At 36.8% G+C, this 18,767-nt stretch overlaps 1 protein-coding gene across 1 annotated transcript; it reads right to left on the reverse strand.

The window, feature by feature from the left end:
- Positions 1-8,750: 8,750 nt before the first annotated feature.
- LOC147540130 (cucurbitadienol 11-hydroxylase-like) lies at positions 8,751-17,821 on the reverse strand. Its single transcript, XM_086643198.1, has 9 exons — positions 17,610-17,821; positions 16,545-16,872; positions 13,450-13,466; positions 13,183-13,315; positions 12,692-12,946; positions 10,269-10,358; positions 9,282-9,360; positions 8,982-9,088; positions 8,751-8,901 (listed from the first exon to the last, which is right to left on the reverse strand). Exons 1-9 carry the CDS (start codon positions 17,819-17,821, stop codon positions 8,770-8,772), a joined length of 1,353 nt encoding a protein of 450 aa, XP_086499324.1. The 3' UTR covers positions 8,751-8,769.
- Positions 17,822-18,767: the final 946 nt, after the last annotated feature.

Here is an 18,767-nt window from a genome sequence, read left to right on the forward strand (position 1 = left end):
ATTAGTTTAAATTAGATTTAGACTTAATCTGATAGAAAATTGAAAGAGTTTCAATGGGAAGACTTTAAAATTTGGTGTTTTTGAAAAGAGTTTTCAAAATAAAATTTTAAAGCAGATGGTTTTTTGAAAAAGAGTTTTCAAATTGCTGATTTTTGGATGAAGAGTTCATCAAAAACAGCAAAAAGTTGGAATTTTTGAGAAATTTGGAAGAAAATTGGGTGCTGTCCAGGAGACCGGACTGACCAGGACACGTCCCAGGACGCGTCTGGCCAGTCGCGGACGCTCTGGACGCGTCCCAGTCCTTCCCGGACTGGGAATCCGAGAGCGTCTCGGATTAGGACGCGTCCGAGCATCTCGGACAGAAGGACGCGTCCGAGAGCGTCTCGGACTGGGAGTCCGAGAGCGTCTCGGACAGGGATCCCGAAGGATCCGCGTCCAGCACCTGAGGTCGCGTCTTCCAGACGCGACCACGGAGACAAGTCCGGACGCGTCTCGGATTGGGAATCCGGACGCGACCGGGACAGAACCTTCCAGAGCGCGTCTGGGACGCGTCTGGTGAGACCAGAAGCTGTCTCGGACTGGGAGTCCGAGAAGCTCGGACTTGGGCAGAGCGTCTAGGACGCGTCTGCATGGTCAGGAAGCGTCTGGCCTAGGGCCAGGACGCGACCACCCGAGGGGCTTGGCACGGTCTGGAACGTGCCAATCCGGGTCCGACCTTGGTTCGGACCTTGACCGAGACTTGACTAGGTCTAGTCAAAGGGTCCCTTGACCAAGTTTGACTTAAGTCTTTGGAGTTAGACTCGGGTCTTTTGGGCCTTGACTTAAGTGGGAGGGTTCGGTTTTCTTCTTCCGACTTTGACCATATTTTTTCCGAAAGTGACCCGGGCCCACCAAAGCCCGAATCGGAGTTTTTCCAAAACGATTTCAAAATCTTTTGAGATAAAACCAAACGAGCCATTAATTAGACTTAAGGCACGTTAGACATAGAGATGTCGGTAGTATCTCCCGAATAGCTATCTAGAACATAGCAAACCTAGATTCGACCTAAGTAAGCGAATCTCATACATACTTGGGTGTTTTATGAGTGTCATATTATTATGTATGTATGGATGTGAATGCGGGTTCTAGTATGGCCATAGAATCGTTCTATCTTGTTTTTAAGCACGGATGGGTGCCCGATGTAATTAATTTAATTTCAAGTTTTATACGATCTGCGAATCGTTGAGTCTTGTAATTAGAGTTTAGGGTACAATTGAGTCCATTGAAGAGCCAAAGGATGAGATCATGGTTCGAGTGGGAGAATTCAATGGATGTTCGAGGATGGAGATCCAGGCGAACGGAGGCTAAACAAGCAAAGAACCTAAGAAGATTAGATCTTTTAGGTTAGGGGCCATACTAGGATCATATCTGCTTGATTTATTTTCTCGCGCGCATTTACTTATTTACGTTTTGTGTGGTGTATGATTATGTTAGAGTTCACAGTAATGCATGCAAACAAAAACGTAAGAGTCCCCAAAAAGAATTTTTGAGTAATGCCTACCCAGATTAAGACACCTGTTGCGCCCTTGTTCATCGATGGTGGGTCATGCCAAAGCAGGGTGCCATCTTTTACCTCGGGACAATACGGGTAGACCTATGAAGAGGTCTACATGTCTAAATGGTTATTCTCAAACAAGTCAGCAAAAGAGTTTTGGATTTCGAGGCAAAAGGATGAATTTAACACATAAGTGTTATTCATCAACCAAGAGTCATATGAGATATGATCAGTAAGGAGTTACTCACCCAGGAGGGTGAAGTTAAGGGCAGTGCCAAAGTACGCTTAACTTCACAGGAATGGGATCTTGGAATCATATTATTCAAAGGGGGACGGTTTTCACTGAATAATATGGCAAAAAGTGTTTTTGCAATGATAATAAGTTTTAGGATTTTGTTTTATTTTCTTTTAAAAGTAGAGGACATATGACTATTAGAAAAGAGTTTTCCAACCTTCGTTCATTCCTTTAGAAGGAATTAAACGAAAATTATTTTCATGATTGGAAAGGAATCCGAGAAGCGTTCTCGAATTCGAAATAAAGAAAACGTCCGAGAATATATCATTCCTAATGTTCATTGGTTCTTCAGACGACTGAGGATATGATTATCCAAAGTCTTTTGTGAACATCCATAAAATTCTTCTCTCACGTAGAGATTAATGATATGGATGCATACACAACCATTCGACAACTAAAGGAAGAGTTCCACTAGAAGTCGTGAATGGAGAGGATGGTGCCTCTAAGAAAGTCGTCTTGAAAAGAACATTGAGGAAAAGTGAATCTAAGAAACGTTCTTAAGATTCAGTTACCGAAAGAATATAAGAAGAGTTCTTATGATTCAAAAGGTTAAAGGGTCGACGTAAAAGTTTGGCTAGGCCATTCAAGGAAACTACCCTGAGTACCTGGAAGACGAAAGAAAAGGAATTAGGAATTCTGATTCTTGTATCTTTGTTGACTAAGTTAATCTAGCAAGTTTTGTAGATTCCCTTTGTGGGAATCACATGCTTGACTAAAAGAAGAAAGGATCCAAGAGGGAGCAGAAGCAAGAGTTGCTAAGGATGCTGAAAGGGATCAAAGTCTTCTTTTAGACACTAATCTAGGTAGAACTTAATAAGAGTTATTATGTTCTTCTAGAAACATCAGATGTTTTAAAATAGTGCTAAATTAACGAAAGGTTCTTAGAGAACCAAGAGCGTTAACAATGATACGATAGGCTATAATCAAAGGATTCGGAGAGGTCAACTCATGTTTTGTCATTGGTCAAATTGACATAAAACACATGAAGAAGATCCAATAGTATGGATTTCTAAGTCTAATGATTTTGAATCATACGACACATGTGAATTGTGTTCAACGTGGCCATTTGACAAAGTCACCTTTTGGAAAGGGAGAAATGGCTAGTAAGTTAATAGTTTTTGTACATACAGATGTACGTGAGACTATTAACATACTAACTAGAGTTAACCTGAATCCACTTGACGAAAATATAAGTCATTCGATTGGATCGAGATGATGAATGTTTGAATCAGAAATTTGATGACCATCAAAAGAAGTTGAGAAATAGTTTCTCACCTTGCTCCACAAACACATCATATGGATGATGAGTTTAGTGGGAGTAATCGAACATGTGAGACATGGGTCGATATGTGATGGGTTAAGGCCAATCTTCCGAACACTTTCTAGGATATATTCTCAAACACGGTCGTTCTTCCTAGCTAACCATATTCCGTCAAAAGCTGAAAAGACACCATAAGAGTATGGGTTTGGAAGGGTTCCAAAAGTGGTCTTTTCTGAAGGTCTATAGATATGAAACGTAAATGGTTTCCGAGAATCAAGTTTGCATATCAAGAAAGAATATTTATTTATGGGATAAATAAATATTGGGGTTTCTTCCACAAGCAATCAGAGAACAAGGAGGTTGTTGCTCGTGATGGTGTCTTCCTTGAAATAAGAGTTATTTCAAGAAGACAAGTGGGAGAAATATTAGAAATCGAAGAAATTCGATCTGAGCAACAAACTGGCACCGTTGCACCGATGTCAGAAGTCGCGATTCCTAACTATTATGAGCCGATAGAAGAGGAAAGAGGGGATGAGATGGTAGATCTCGGAGATCCTCCCGCGCAGGGCGAATGTGATTCGCAAGAGAACCCTCAAGGAGTTGAGAGTGTCTCGAAGTTGTTCAAACCCCTTATAGACCTTGAAAGCTCATAAATCTGTCTCAGAGGATGGGGATCCGGCTGAAGAAGAAAATGAGCTAGCTGTGACGGAATCGCTCCGAAACATGGCTTGGAGCCATATGATCAGAATGGTATCCATGTCTGAAATCAAGTTTGGAACTTGGTCTATTTTGCTTAAAGGAAGGGTTCCTGTTAAGTCCAAATAGGTTTTTCAAAGTGAAAAATAGACAAGGAGGGAAACATTGGTGTTTCCCAGAGCATGACCATAATGATCTATTACTAGCAAAGGAATGTGTACATGACACATTCAGGAGGAAGTTTACTCTTCTAAAGCTAGTAAGAATGCAAGCTTCAAAATCCATCAAGGGATTAAAGCGAGCAAGTAGGAGTTGGAATCTTCGATTCAGCAAAGTAATCAAGAGTTGGTTTCTTTGGGAATGAAGAGAAATCTTGAATTTAAGAAGTTCAAGAAGGTTAGTGGGAGTGACCCAGTTTTCTTTGGTCCGGTATGTAGACGACATACTAGAGATTGAGAACAACATTCTGATGTTGAAAACAGTTTAGAACTGACTCAATAAAAGGACCACATAAAGGTGAAATGCTTTTGGGCACCAAAAGATCTATGGAGATAGATCGAGAAGGTGATAAGACTTGTTCAAGAAAAGGTCTTGAAAAGTCCAATGTGAAACACTCAAAAACGGAGTATTTCTACCCAAGTCTCATGGCACTAAGCTTAGCAAGATTTAGAATCTGAAGGATTCTAATGAGCAAGCACGCATGAGAAAGATGGTTATGCAAAAGGCATAAGATCGGTCATGTGGGACATGATTAGCATTCGCCTCGACGTCGCAAAATACTTGGAGTATTTATGGTCGTCACCAATCAAATCCAGATGAGCTGATCTGGATCACACAATGTACTTGAGAAGAACTTGTGAGATCTCGGTATGAAAATAAAAGGTTGAAAAGTCATATGTTGCAAACTTCCAGAATAAGATGACAATCTTGACTTGGAAGAACAGTAAGCTGGAAGGGTTCCAGGCAGAGTCTGTTGCAAACTTTACAAATAAAAGAAAGTAGTTAAAACTTGGGAAGTTTTAATTCGGTATGGCGATACAGAAGATTATCATCGGATGATAACAAGCAAAATCCATATAGATTTGATCTATTAACTAAACTGTCACCTTGACTAAGTATGGTGGTAATACTAAGGTCGTAGGCATTAAGCTTTCCTGAAAAGCTTAGACTAGTAAACTTGGGGGTGTAAGGAGTTACACGGGAAGGCTCAAGATTTACAAACTCTTATTATCAGAAATAAGTTAATTATTTCGTCGTTAAATCATGGTTTAGTGTTTAATGACAGTCCAAAAATAATGAGAAATTCCAGGTAGGTTTATCAGATACGTGATCTGGTAAATGGAACCCTACTAAGTGAACGTGGAATAGATTCATTATAGAGTCCCTAGTCCAGGTCATTGCGTGGACAACAATGACTTAAGAAGACTAGCATGGGAATTGACTGATAGCGCAGTTCCATGGGCTATAGGAATATGGTATTTAAGTCAATTACATGGATGTAGATTGGGGAATCTACATTGGATTAACCCAAAGATGAGAGTTTTTTCAAGAAGTTGAAAAAGGCGTCACAAACTCTCATAGGCAAGATTGGAGAGATTCCGTAAACATGAGTGCTCCACTCATCTTATGTAAGGAATGTCGAGCTTTGGTACTGTCAAACGCCGCGCCGTAAAAGGAGGTTATAAAGGCAGCATACTGGGGGAGACAGGATAGACATGAAGTTAAGTGGGAGTACAAGACTGGATGATGTCCTCCTATTAAGTTAGGAATAAGTATCTCCGGGCCACTTGAGGAGAAGCAACTGTGAAATGTGTGGCCGCACTCAAATGGATTAAGAGTTAATCATTTGAATTGACAGTTGTTCTCTGGATCAAGAAAGTCTGAAACGTGTGACGTATCAGATGGGATACTAAGCGACATGGGAATCGAGCATTGCACTTGTTCTAAGTACAAGTGGGAGACTGAAGGATTTATCCGTTCGGTCTGAAGGAGATGTCCTTCCGAAGGAGTGTCCTTCGACCAAGGTGGCAATGCGATCAATTTGTCAGTTAGGATAACGATGACCACACGTAAAGATCATCCAGTCCGGTCCAATTAGGGGTCGTAATGCTTTGCTAGAAGCCAACTACGATCATCGGATCAAGGAGTTGATTCGAGGCTAACATAGACCGGATCCTACAACGGGTTACACATAAGAGTGGTAACTTGATCGGAGAGATTTGACTAGACGGGAACTGGCCAAAGTTGGATGGGATTCAACTGGAAAGGCCGAAAGGGTCCGAATGGAGATTCGGGACAAGATAGAGGAAGGCTCTTTGGGCCGGCCATGAGATGGCCGACCAGAGTAAGTGGGCCGGCCATATAAGGCCCATAGTGGGCTGCCCTGGCCGGCCACACTTAAGGGGATTATCAAAATACCCCAAAAAGGGTATTTTGGTAATTATCTTTTCTGTGACCCAGAAAATAGAAAACCTAATCTGAATGAGATTCTAATTAGGGTTTGTCTATATATTGGGTCAGTTGAGAACAGAAAAGGTGTGGATTTTTCTCTAAGGAAAATTATACAGCTCTCTCTCTCTCTGAATATACAGCTATTGGAGAGAGAGGAATATAGAGAAAAAGTTCCCATTCTATCAATCTAGTCAAGAAGAAGAGTTCTTCTCAACCTTCTACTAAGTCCTAGCAGTCTGAAAGGAAGGGAGATCAAGTCTATTCACTCGGTGTCTCAAGTAGAGGAGCTACAGTTGGAGCTCTTGATCTTTGCATGCGATTGGAATGGTTCGAGGGAAAAACGCGTTAAGGTATTTATCCCTCTCTAGTTCATTGATTAGTTTATGCATATAGATCCTGGGCAATCTAGTGTTAAACATGAGATGTTTGAGATTCCGCTTACAACACTAGGTAGTGTATGAGATACACCAAAACCCTACAATATTCTCTTTAGTAAATACACAAAATTGAAAAGAATGGGTCCACTCTCTTCTTCCTTCTTCACCAAATTTCATCCACAAAATAAACTCATTTTCTCTCCTCTTCCTTCTCATGTTCATCTTCATTCCTTCTATATCCCCTTTGTAAATGTAGAAGAAAGATTGCAAGATTCAGAAAAGTAGAGAGAGATGAGAATAAGGGTTTTTAGAGAGAGAAAGATGAAGAAAACCTTGCGAGAAGTAGCAGAGGAGCTGGTCATGGTCGAGTTCACGGGAAAGAGAGTGAGGATTGGGATGTTTTTTAAGCCCCGGATCAGCTGATCCGTTTGGCCCTCTTAGGTCCCGGATCAGCTGATCCGTTTGGTCCTCCTAAGTCCCGGATCAGCTGATCCGTTTGGTCCTCCTAGGTCCCGGATCAGCTGATCCGTTTGGTCCTCTTAAGTCCCGGATCACCTGATCCGTTTGGTCCTCTTAAGTCCCGGATCAACGGATCTGTTTGGTCCTCTTAAGGCTCGGACTGGTTCAGTCCGTCCGATAGATTTTGTTTGATTTTGTGATAAACGGATGGAGGTGTTAGGGTTAAGTTGGCTTTGACTGGTGCCTACATAGTTGAACGGTGCTAACAAAGAAATGAGCAGTTGGGTCTGGTGCTAATAGAGATGGATGCTAACAGCCTTTTGGCTTGGTGCCTTTAGAAGCACCCATAAAATAACTTTAGAATTTATATCGGAGACATACACAATTAGAAGATCGTGTATGTCTCCGATATTTCTTTTATTTCAACAAGAACCACACTTCAACATTAAATGAAACTTTACTTTTCCATCATGTCTTACTTGTACAAACCAAGTACATAAGCATAAAAAAAAAAAAAAAAAACAAAACAAAAAAAAAAAGTACATAAGCATAACAATATAAATATATTACTTGTACATAATATATAGTGATAGACACAATAACGATGTACCTAGCCATGCAATAACATTTCGGTTTGTATCATAAGATCTTACTTAACCTAAATCCAAGCTTCCACGAACACCAAAGCAAGCTCTCACTATTTTTAGTGTACCTCATGAAGACTTGATCTTCTAGTTATTATTATTAGTTGCACTTTTTTGTGTGATTTCAACATGAAATTCTCCTCCCATGGATAAAAAAGCTGTTTCAGGTGTTTCTTCTTCCTTGATTCTTTTCAAACTGACAACAAATACCAAAAGGATCATACGATTTAATGATTCCCCGTAAACTAAATTTATCTGATTTAATTTGAGAAATTTTTCAGTTGTCTAATCAAAGGTGGGCATCAAGTTATTTCAAACTAGCCTAAAATTACTTAGAAAGTAAATTCTCATTAGTAGTGCTTATGCACTCACAAGCAGTAATTTAAAATCAATTTTTTTGCTGAATACGATATCCATTATTATTCTCACATATATCTTAATTTCTCAATCTAAAATAAATGATTCCAATATCTCACATTAGAGCATCTCCAATGGGACACTCAATCTCTAACACTTAGAGTGCCACATAGATTTTTTGGAATTTTTGTTAAAAAATCATCTCCAATGGAACACTTTATTAGACACTCTAATATGAGGTGGACACATTTATTATAGAGTGTCTAGAGAGAGAAACTCTAAAATGAGAGTGTCTACTTGAGAAACTCTAAAATGAGAGTGTCTACTTGAGACACTCTAAGTGTTACTTTTAAATTTCAACCAATAAAAAATCTTGTTTTTCAACTACTTTTTATCTATTAAATTGAAGAAGGACATGTGTATTAAGTATAGACACTTTAGAGATCTCCATTGGAGACCAACAAAAATTAGAGTATCTCTATATTGACATTTTGGAAAGAGAATCTCTATTGGCCCTTGACAACTAGGACTTTTAGAGTGTTTGTTAGAGTGTCCCATTGGAGATGCTCTTAGTATATATAAGATCTGTGTAAAGTTCAGAAAGACATTCAAACTTGTAGTCCATTTGTTTTCCGAAATTTGAATGAAATTTATGTGAAAGATTAAAATTGTCTAGAAGATGGATAGAATGAAAATTACCTGAATTTAGTGAGCAAGACATGGAGAAATACAGAAAACAATAACTTGCTGAACTCAGCTCCTACACAACTCCTCAACCCTCCGCCGAATCCCATGAAATCTTTACACGAACTAATTGATCCGGGCTCCTATATATTCGAAATTGTCCCATTCATCATACATTAAAAAAAGTAAAAAAAAATATCACCATATACATATATATACTTACATTCCATCTCCATGGATTGAAGGAAGTAGGATCTTCAAACTTATCAGGATTCATATGGAGTGCTTTAGTAACAAGCAAAATTGTCCACCCCTCTGGAATTACATATCCTGCCACCACACCAGACCATAAATTTTTAATTCAATTATCAAGTCTATAACAGTTTTGACTCATCATGTGAAAGTGAAACAAACAATAGCACTGATAGAGACATAATGTGGAGGATCAAGGCAACCATTGGCCACAGGGGCATCACAACTATATGAAGTTCGAACCATTCTAAATTATTCAAAGTTGACATACCATCTATATGAATATCTTTGATGGCCATTCTTAATACCCCCGGTGCGATATTGGACATCCTAAGGGTTTCGTTGATAACCTGCATTTTGTATATGACAATAATTTGTGAGTTAACACAGGGGCGTGGGAGAGGGGGTGCGACCGGTGCGGTCGCACTGGGCCCCTCTCCATCTAAGGGCCCCATTTTAGTTATTTCAAAGATTTTTTGATATAAAACGTAGAGCGTTGGAAAGAGGCAAGGAAACGTCAGTAGCTCAGATGGTCTGTAACATAATCACGTGCCCGCGAGGTCTCGTGTTCGAGTCCCCTCGTACACAAGCTAAAATCATTTTTTTCATATGTTTTTATAGGATATGATACTTAAGGGCACCCAACCCAATATACATGGCCCATGTTATTATATTTTAACTATTCTAAAGGCATCTCCAATCTCTTTCTCTATTTGGGCTTTAATATTTTATCTAACTTTATCTCTATGAGCCTATGTTTCTCATTTCTTTTCACTCTCTACTATTGTGTTTATTTTTCTTTGTTTGTTTCTCTCTCTCTCTTTAAAATACAATAAGATTGTATGTCTTTTTCTATAATATTTTAGGCAAAAGGTATTGGCTTTACGTGTTGAATTGGGTTCTCCAAGTCATACTTATTTGCTACATTCTTCTTTAATTCATATAATTGCATCTTTCAAATATTCATATTGTGTTCTTGAACTTATTTACGTACATTAAATATAATTTAAATATTCTTACTAGTGTTATGCAATACATTAATACTTTTACATAATGTATTTTAGTCATGATAATTTTTTCTTCAGTTAATTTTAGCTATTTACTAATATATCGCATGTAAATATTTTTCGGTTCTTACTTATATGAAGGGCCCCGGTTTAAAGTTCGCACCGGGCCCCCAAAATCTCAGCCACGCCACTGAGTAAACAAACTAGAGAGTATAAATCTTCAAAAACTCTAAAAGTGTTTATGATATTACCTGAGATGTAAAAGTCATAGACTTATATTCTTGCCATGTAAGTGGGGAACCCACATTTTCTCTCTTGTTAAGAATTGCCTCATGCTCTTGCTAATAACAAAAGAGTTATTGGAAGAAAAAAATTTATGCAGTTAAAATATGAAAAATACAAATTTTATTTCCAATTACTCTAAAATACACCATTTGGGAGTTCTCTAAGTAACGTAGAATCAACTTTTGGAGTTTATGTAAACAAAATCAAAAGTCACTTGTTATATTTCTTTGACGGGAGGAAATGTGAGACAAATGCTCATAAAATGTGAAATTGATGCCATAGTCCATGCGTAAAACAATTACTATAACAAAAAATATATCGTCAAGAAATAAAGACATTCAACAAAAAAAGCTATTTTTGTAATGATGAAATAGTTAAAAAGTGTAAACTGCAATTTCCATAATGAATGCAACCATCTTCTGGATTTAGAAGAGGTACACAACCCTAAGAATGTAGTTTCATGTGTAACTATTAGTGTTGTTTCCCTGGTTCTCTTTTAAGATAACAACTCTTAATCTTTCTATCTAAACAAGTACAGAGTAATATCTGAAAAATCAGAAAAAGGGTTATCTTCTCTAAACTAATTAAAAAAAAAGGGTTAATTCCGTTTTAGCCCCCGATTTGTGACAACCTGGCCGTTTTGGCCCCGAATTGTGTCCGGCAGTTCGTTTTGGCCCCAAAAAATTCCTAAATGGCCCCAAATTTTTTCAACCTCCCAATTTTACCCCCATGACAATTCTGTAATTATCTTTTTTTCTTTTTCTTTGTCCACCTCATCTAACAATCACCACATCACTCTGTCCATCTCACCCTTCTTCTCCGGCGAAAGGTTGTCGTCCGGAATAAAAAATTCCGGCCGGCCACCTTTACCAAAAAAAAAAAAAAATTTCTTCATCTTCTTCATTTCTCTCTCTACTTCATCTCCTTCTTTCTCTCTCTTCTTCTTCTTTATCTCTCTTCTTCTTCTTTATCTCTCTTCTTCTTCTTTATCTCTCTTCTTCTTCTTTCTCTCTTCTTCCTCTTTCTCTCTAACCCCTCTCTCTTCTCTCTCTCTATAACTCCGGCGAAGGGGCGGAGCCCCTTTGCCGGAGAACCAGACTCGGTCTGGTTTCCAACCAGACCGAGTCTGGTTCTCCGGCAAAGGGGCTCCGCCCCTTCGCCGGAGTTATAGAGAGAGAGGGGTTAGAGAGAAAGAGGAAGAAGAGAGATAAAGAAGAAGAAGAGAGAGAAAGAAGGAGATGAAGAAGATGAAGAAAATTTTTTTTTTTTTGGTAAAGGTGGCCGGCCGGAATTTTTTATTCCGGCCGGCAACCTTTCGCCGGAGAAGAAGGGTGAGGTGGACAGAGTGATGTGGTGATTGTTAGATGAGGTGGACAAAGAAAAAAAAATAATTACAGAAATGCCATGGGGGTAAAATTGGGAGGTTGAAAAAATTTGAGGCCATTTAGGAATTTTTTGGGGCCAAAACGAACTGCCGGACACAATCCGGGGCCAAAACGGCCAGTTGGTCACAAATCGGGGGCTAAAACGGAATTAACCCTAAAAAAAATGACAACAATGATTTGAAAAATGAAAATTAAATGTAACAAATATCCGAGTCGAGGATAACTCTGTCCTTAAGACAATTTTACAACTTGTATATTAGTACCAACGGTAATGGTGTATGTCTCCCAAGATAAACTCTAATGCTTGAAAATGAATGCTCAGAAAATGCTAAAATATTGATGTTTTTAGTTTGATGAATACTCATGGTATCATAAGGGTATTGGCAACACTTTGTATGGGTGCCTATAGACGAAGGAATGTTACTGTTGGGTTTCAGGTTTAATTTCGACCATCAGATCTCAAAGGATCTATCATATAGCATCCCGGTCGTCGGGAAGCACCCACGCCACGCGCACGCTCTAAAGCGCCCAATGCACCCACGCCACGCTCGTGCTCCTTGCGTGGTTTGCACCACGCAAAAAACCCTATCGTTTCAAGGAATCTGCTACTAGTATGTGGAAAAAGTCTATATAAACTTGTAGAACTTTCTTTATTTGTCCAATAGGTACTAATAGTAAAACTACACGTTGTAGTTATCCTTATATATTTCCCAAACAAATCAATGATAACTCATTTATATGAAATCGAATTCTGACAACTTTATATCTAATTTCAAGAGTTCGAGGAGACGAATCCAATGGTCCGTCTTGATCCTTATTTGGACAACATTTGGTTGCCCAAATTGACCAAAAACAGATCCGATTGCTACAACATACATTATTTCGAAAAGGAAACACAAAATGAAGATCATTAGAGTTATTTTCATAAGTAAAATATTTAATTAATGGTCTAATTTACGTAATAAATAATTAGAAGTAGCAATGTAAATGCAATTTCTACTTACCGATAATTCCTTGGTCACCAAAGGGTGATGAACTAGTTGTTTTATGGCCATTGTGAGAAATTTAGCAATGGATCCAAAGCTAGCAAGAAGAAGCCCAAACATCATATAAACTGCGAAATTTTCTGTCATGAATTCTTCATTTTTCATGTCATCAATCAGCTGATCTAAGAAATCTCCCTGGCGAGGCTCTTCCGGAGACAAATTAAGTCTTTTGTGAAGAATATCCCTCATCATACTTACCGCCTCCTTTTGCTTCTGATAATATAAATTTATTTCGTTACTTAGAGAAAATAGATTATATCAATTTAAACAATATTTGTACCAATACGGGAGATAAACAGTAGATATATAGTTTACTTTCTTAGAAGTGTTATTATTCAATTCTTTAACTAGTTATATAACTTTTACATGGTAAATTGAAAGACTTATACCGTGAATAACTAACTGAGTTGTTTTATTATAATAGATATACTACATATAATTCTCGTTACCTTCATGCACCGATAGAAAGTAGTGCCCGGAATGTACAATGGGAAGGCCATAAAACCTTGAAAGAAGGTAGCAAACTTTTCGCTCAGATCCCTTGAGGACAATCCAACCTTTGATTGACAATTCCAACACCATCTGTACGTGTTAAAGGACAATCCAACCTTTAAACATAAAACTCAAACTAAAGCATAGGTTATATACTTAATATATGTGTGTGAGAAGGGTTCATATATATTGTCTAAAGTTTTAGTTTTCTGAATTAAATGAACCCAATAATCACCCCAACCTGGCATACATTTCATTCAATTAAGACAACAAAAAAACAGTTTGAGTTCGACAACTCCTAGTCAACTTAAATAACGAGTCAATTTTGAAATCCAACTTAAGAAAAAGAAAATACTACCCGAGTAGATTATACCTGTAAACTCATGGCCTATAACAGATGGGAGAGGGATACTATATCCAAAGTGAGAGAGTAAAAAGGAAAGAAAATGAGAGAGATACCACAGACCGACGAGCTAGATCTGGTTCGTACCAATCAGGTTGGACCCGTTGACCTAAAGCCGGATATGACTCCTCCACCCCTCCTTGTGTAAATGAAAGGAAAAGGTTGAAATTGAAAAAAAAATGGAAAGTTTTAAAGGCACCTCCCGTAAGCGTGGGCCTTCATATTTTATAAAATGCTTAAGAAAGCTCCCTATCAAAACAAGCATTTCTACATTTTTTTCACTTAATATTGGTGAACTTGAGTCGATTTGGTTACAAAATCACCTCAATTTCACTGATCCCAAAAGATAAGAGAACTATTGGAAACAACTCAAATTGGTGGACTCTGTCCGAATTTCTTTACAAATTTCAGCTCAGATCCACCAAATTCAACTCCAATTTGATCAACTCTAAAATACTGGTTTTATTTTGGTTGATCTTGTGCGCCGAATTTCGTAACAAAATTCAGTCCTAGTCCGCTAATTTCGACTTCAAACATTAGAGTTGAATTGGTGGATGAGTCAAATTTTTAACAAAATTCAGTCAGAGACTAATGATTTGGAGGCGCCTACAAGGCTACAACTAGATATAGTCAAACTAGATTTACCAAGTCAGGAGGTCGTTGAGAGGCTTTACTAACACGTATTATAGACGTCTTTAAAACTTCCACTCAATGGAAAAATGAACCTCCACTTAGTGGGAGTCGAAAGAGATGAGCGGGAATTTTTTTCTTAAGAACTCTCTCCAGTTTACAAATTAATTTAGATTAGGGGTATTTAGCGATACCCCTCATCCCTAATGTCCAATTAGGGATGCCCCTTTTTTAATTGGATATTAGGGATGCTCCCTTTTTTGCACTTAAAAGTACAAAATTATCCTTACCCTTATTGTTTCTCTTTTTTTCAATTTCTTTTACTTCTTTGATGTTATGTTTACCAACGTATTTTCGCTTCTCATAGTTTTTTTTCTAATTTACCAACAACATTTATCAGAAATTTAAAATTGATAAATCACAACAATTCGAAATAAAAATTGTAAATTTTAAGAAAAAAATTTTAACTTCCCATTTGTTTTTTCATTTTACGTTAAAATTGATGTATGTAACCAATTTGAAGAAGACCTCTTGATATTTATTGTTCTTTCTATTAATTATAACCCGTATACATTAAAAAAATAATCAGTAAGTTAGATTTTTTTCCTTACAATTTAAGAATATTATTTCGAATTTTTTGGATTTATCAATTTTAAATTTTCGATAAATGTTGTTGGTAAATTAGAAAAAGATGGATAAGAGAAGAAAAAACTATGATAAGCGAAAATACGTAGGTAAACATAACATCAAAGAGGAATAAGAAATTGAACAAAAAAGATAAACAATAAAGATAAGGATAATTTTGTACTTTTAAGTGTTAAAAATTGTGCATCACTAATATCCAATTATAAAAGGGGGCATCCCTAATTAGACATTAGGGATGAGGGGGTATCGCTAAATACCCCTTTAGATTATAAGATGATATGGTGGCAGTTCAATAAAGAAATGTCAAGAAAACATTTTAGAGTGTCTTCTAAAGATATCTAATTGTCCAACTTATCATTTTTAATATTTAAACAAAAGAAATCAAGTCATCGTTTTTTTTATATAGGCCCAAGAATCATTATATCATTACATGGTATTAATACATCATAAATATATTACATAATGAATTGAATAAGTTTAATAACTATCATTTCAAAGACATCTAGAAGCCTGAGGGTCGTATAAACTCCTTTAAGGTCATGAGGCATGAAAATCCATTTGTTCGTACTTCTATCTAATCTATACTCATATTGAATACATACTTTCTACTTCCATGGGAATTCAATTGGGGACCTCCTATATGCAAGTAGGTGTTCAACCACTACACCGAGTGTTGGTGGATAAATCAAGTCCTCATATATCTTCAAAATAATTAATTATTTATTTGAAAATATAATCATGTCACATAAATATATAAAATAACTTTAAAAATGTGTATTTGAGATCAGAGAAAATAGAAAATCTCCACTTCACCACTAAAGAATAAGAATTTTAGTTGAGACTTAACCCATTTTAAGTAATATTATCTTGTTTTTGCATTAGAGCTCAATAGACGTGTTTCAAAAGAAAAAAATATCTTAAACAATAAAAGTGGGGAGTTGTACTTAACCTATACAATACTTGGCCCAAGTCAAGATGACTGAGTTGGGATTTGTAAAGGTGAACTCTATTTTTGCTAAGTAGATTTGAATTAGACGCTTATAATTAACATATTACCAAAGAGTTAAAGCCCAGGAGGTCCCGGGTTCGATTCTCAGAAAAAGTGAAATTTATTGTTATTAAATTTAAGTTATCAGAGGTATAAATAAAATAAGAAGTTTTTTCGATTTTAGGATTCTTTAATGTTGTTGGTTTTAGACTTCTTTCATTATAAGTTCAACTTAGGCGGTTATCGTGCTTATCATATCTTCATGATGTATCAATTAATGCATTTTAACGACTAACGTATATCGTAGTCGATTTCCAAAAAAAAACGTATTACCAGAGGGTGAGCGTCCCATTGTCTTTTTGATAATTGCATTCTCAAATCTCAAGGGGTGTGTCTGAAGACTACGAGTTCAATAGAAAGAGCCAGAGACTAAATATTTACGAGTTCAACAAAAAGAAAAAAGACTAAATATTTACTTTTCATACACTCGCCGCCAGCTAATTCTAAGTGCAATATCTATATACTTAAATAATTAAATTTCATTGCGTGTAAACGTCAACCAAATAGCCTATGTTTTGTTAAAGAGAGATATATAGAGAGAGGTCTAGACAAGTATTACTTGCACTTTTTTTTGATGAGAAAGTATTACTTACACTTGCAATGGATGATTGAAGATCAATAGAAGGTTGAGTGGACCAAGAGAGTAAAGTTTTGTTTGACATTTCTTCAATTCTAGTGAGAAGCTTGACTTTCAAAGTTTCTGTCCCAAGGTGACTCAAAATCAAGTTCCTAATATACTTGTGAATGTAAGGATCAGTTGATATTTTATTTAGAGTTTCTCCAAATATTGCAGAAAAAGAATCCATGTACCATAACTCCACCAACTTCCTCTCTTGCTGAAATATGTACTTGTTGAAATCTGGATCTGATGATATAACAATAGATCGACCCACCAAACTTGTCTTGAATAATTTCCCGTATCTATTCAAATTGAAATTATACAATAATCAATTTTTTTCTTCTCTCATCAAAAAAAAAAAAAAAAATCAATTTTTTTCTTTTCAAAACATTTTTTTTTTGCCCGATCATTTTGAGTTTATTTCAAAGTTGATTATGATTAAAAAAAACAAATATTAAATTATTCTTCTACTGCCGCCATGGAAAGCAAAAAATAGTTGAAATTGAGATTAATGTCCACCACATTTGGTGCAGTCTTTGGATACTTCGAAAATCCAAAAATTGCGGCACTCGCTTTATTAGGGGGCAGAAATCCATGACTTAGTGCAATTGTGTTCTTATAGGTATGAAAGATCACATGTAATATAACTTGTATGACTTTTAAGGGTTACGAGTGCCCGTAAAACAGGTTTATGACAGTTACGCGCATATTACGTCCTTGTAAGATGATTGTCTATTGTAATTATGTTGTTTATAAAAATTTAGAGTTAATGGTCGACCCTAGTTATAATAGTTTTGCAAAATGTGAACATAAGGATTTAGAGAAAATGAATGTTATGTTTTTAGTATGTTATCCGCTAAAATGATTCTAAATGTTTTATGATCGGATGAGATCTCATGTGATGTAACACATAAGATAGTGTCATAATACAATATGACATAAAATCATGTTAACATTTTGATCTACTCATAGTTATGAGATCTCCATCCAAACTTCAAGGAAAAAGTGTGTAGGCTAAAAAAAAATCAAATTGTAGTACCTAAATAGCCTCTTATCAATGAAGCCACTCAAATCAAAAGATCTGCTTGGGATAAAAAGGTGAAAGCTCTCTCCAATGAGAGGTAAGCCCATGGACCCTGGAGGGAGCTTTCCATTGGATTTAGGATTGCTCCATTTGTACCAATACTTTGTAAATCTTACCACAACCAAACCTAAAAGACATACACCAACAGTCCACAATATGTTGCTCATCATCAAGTACTGGATAATGGTGATAAGTGCCAGGGAGGCAGAGAGGGAGAGAGGGGATTTGAGTATTAGCTCCTAGCTAGACAGGTGGTGTAATCTAATTCTGAGAAGTGCATATAGACACATACATATTTATAGGGTAAAAATCTATCACAGAGCAAGTAGCCTTAATATAAAAATGTATAAACCTCGTCATTTCTTCATTGATTATTAAGATGAAATTAGATGATGTTGAAATATTTCAAGTAAGGTTTTAGAGAGAGAGAGAGAGAAAATTTTCGTTAACTATCAAAAAAATATCAACTCATTAGCCAGAGAGGGAGAAGAACGAGTTGTTAGAGAGAGAGAAAGTTAGTTAGAGAAAACTAACTAACTATCCTAGCTAGACTAATTAACAACTTAACAACCTTCTGTCCGCAACCCTTGGTTGGAGTCGTAAGAGGTTTAGTCTTCCACCTTAAAAGTCAAGAGTTCGAGGTACGCTGACAATTCAAAAAAAAACTTAACAACCTTCTAACAAACATTTGAAACCTCTATTTATTCTTACATCATCCTTACACGCTTTATCATTAACATTTAGTCCCTTACTCTCCCCCTCAAGTTGAAGTACAGAGATGTCTTCAGATTAGAGAAGAGATAAGATGCATTCAGGATTGAAGTACGGAAGAAAGCAAAGGATTGGAGAGACCCTTTGTGAAGATATCAGCAAGCTTAGCACAAGACGAAATGAACTCAAGTTGAAGAACATTTGAACCCACCAATTCTCTGACAAAATGATAGTCAATCTCCACATGCTTGGTACGAGCATGAAACACTGGATTCTGAGCAAAATGTCTAGCCCCTCGATTATCACAGAACAACGGATAAGGAGTAGAGATAGTAACACCCAATTCTCCAAAAACATAAGAAACCCACAACAATTCAGAGGAAGCAACAGCCAAAGCTTTGT

The sequence above is a fragment of the Eschscholzia californica genome, unplaced genomic scaffold (assembly GCF_041429995.1).
Source record: "Eschscholzia californica isolate CP2 unplaced genomic scaffold, dmEscCali1.0.p SCAF_5, whole genome shotgun sequence".
Classification (NCBI taxonomy): Eukaryota; Viridiplantae; Streptophyta; class Magnoliopsida; order Ranunculales; family Papaveraceae; genus Eschscholzia; species Eschscholzia californica.

Coding starts and splice junctions, on each gene's coding strand:
- LOC147540130 (XM_086643198.1), bottom strand. CDS start 17,821: ATGAGCAACATATTGTGGACTGTTGGTGTATGTCTTTTAGGTTTGGTT. Junction 10,359..12,691: donor TGGTGACCAAGGAATTATCG/GTAAGTAGAAAT, acceptor TTTTGTTATTAG/CAAGAGCATGAGGCAATTCT. Junction 9,089..9,281: donor CAAAGATATTCATATAGATG/GTATGTCAACTT, acceptor GTGTGGTGGCAG/GATATGTAATTCCAGAGGGG.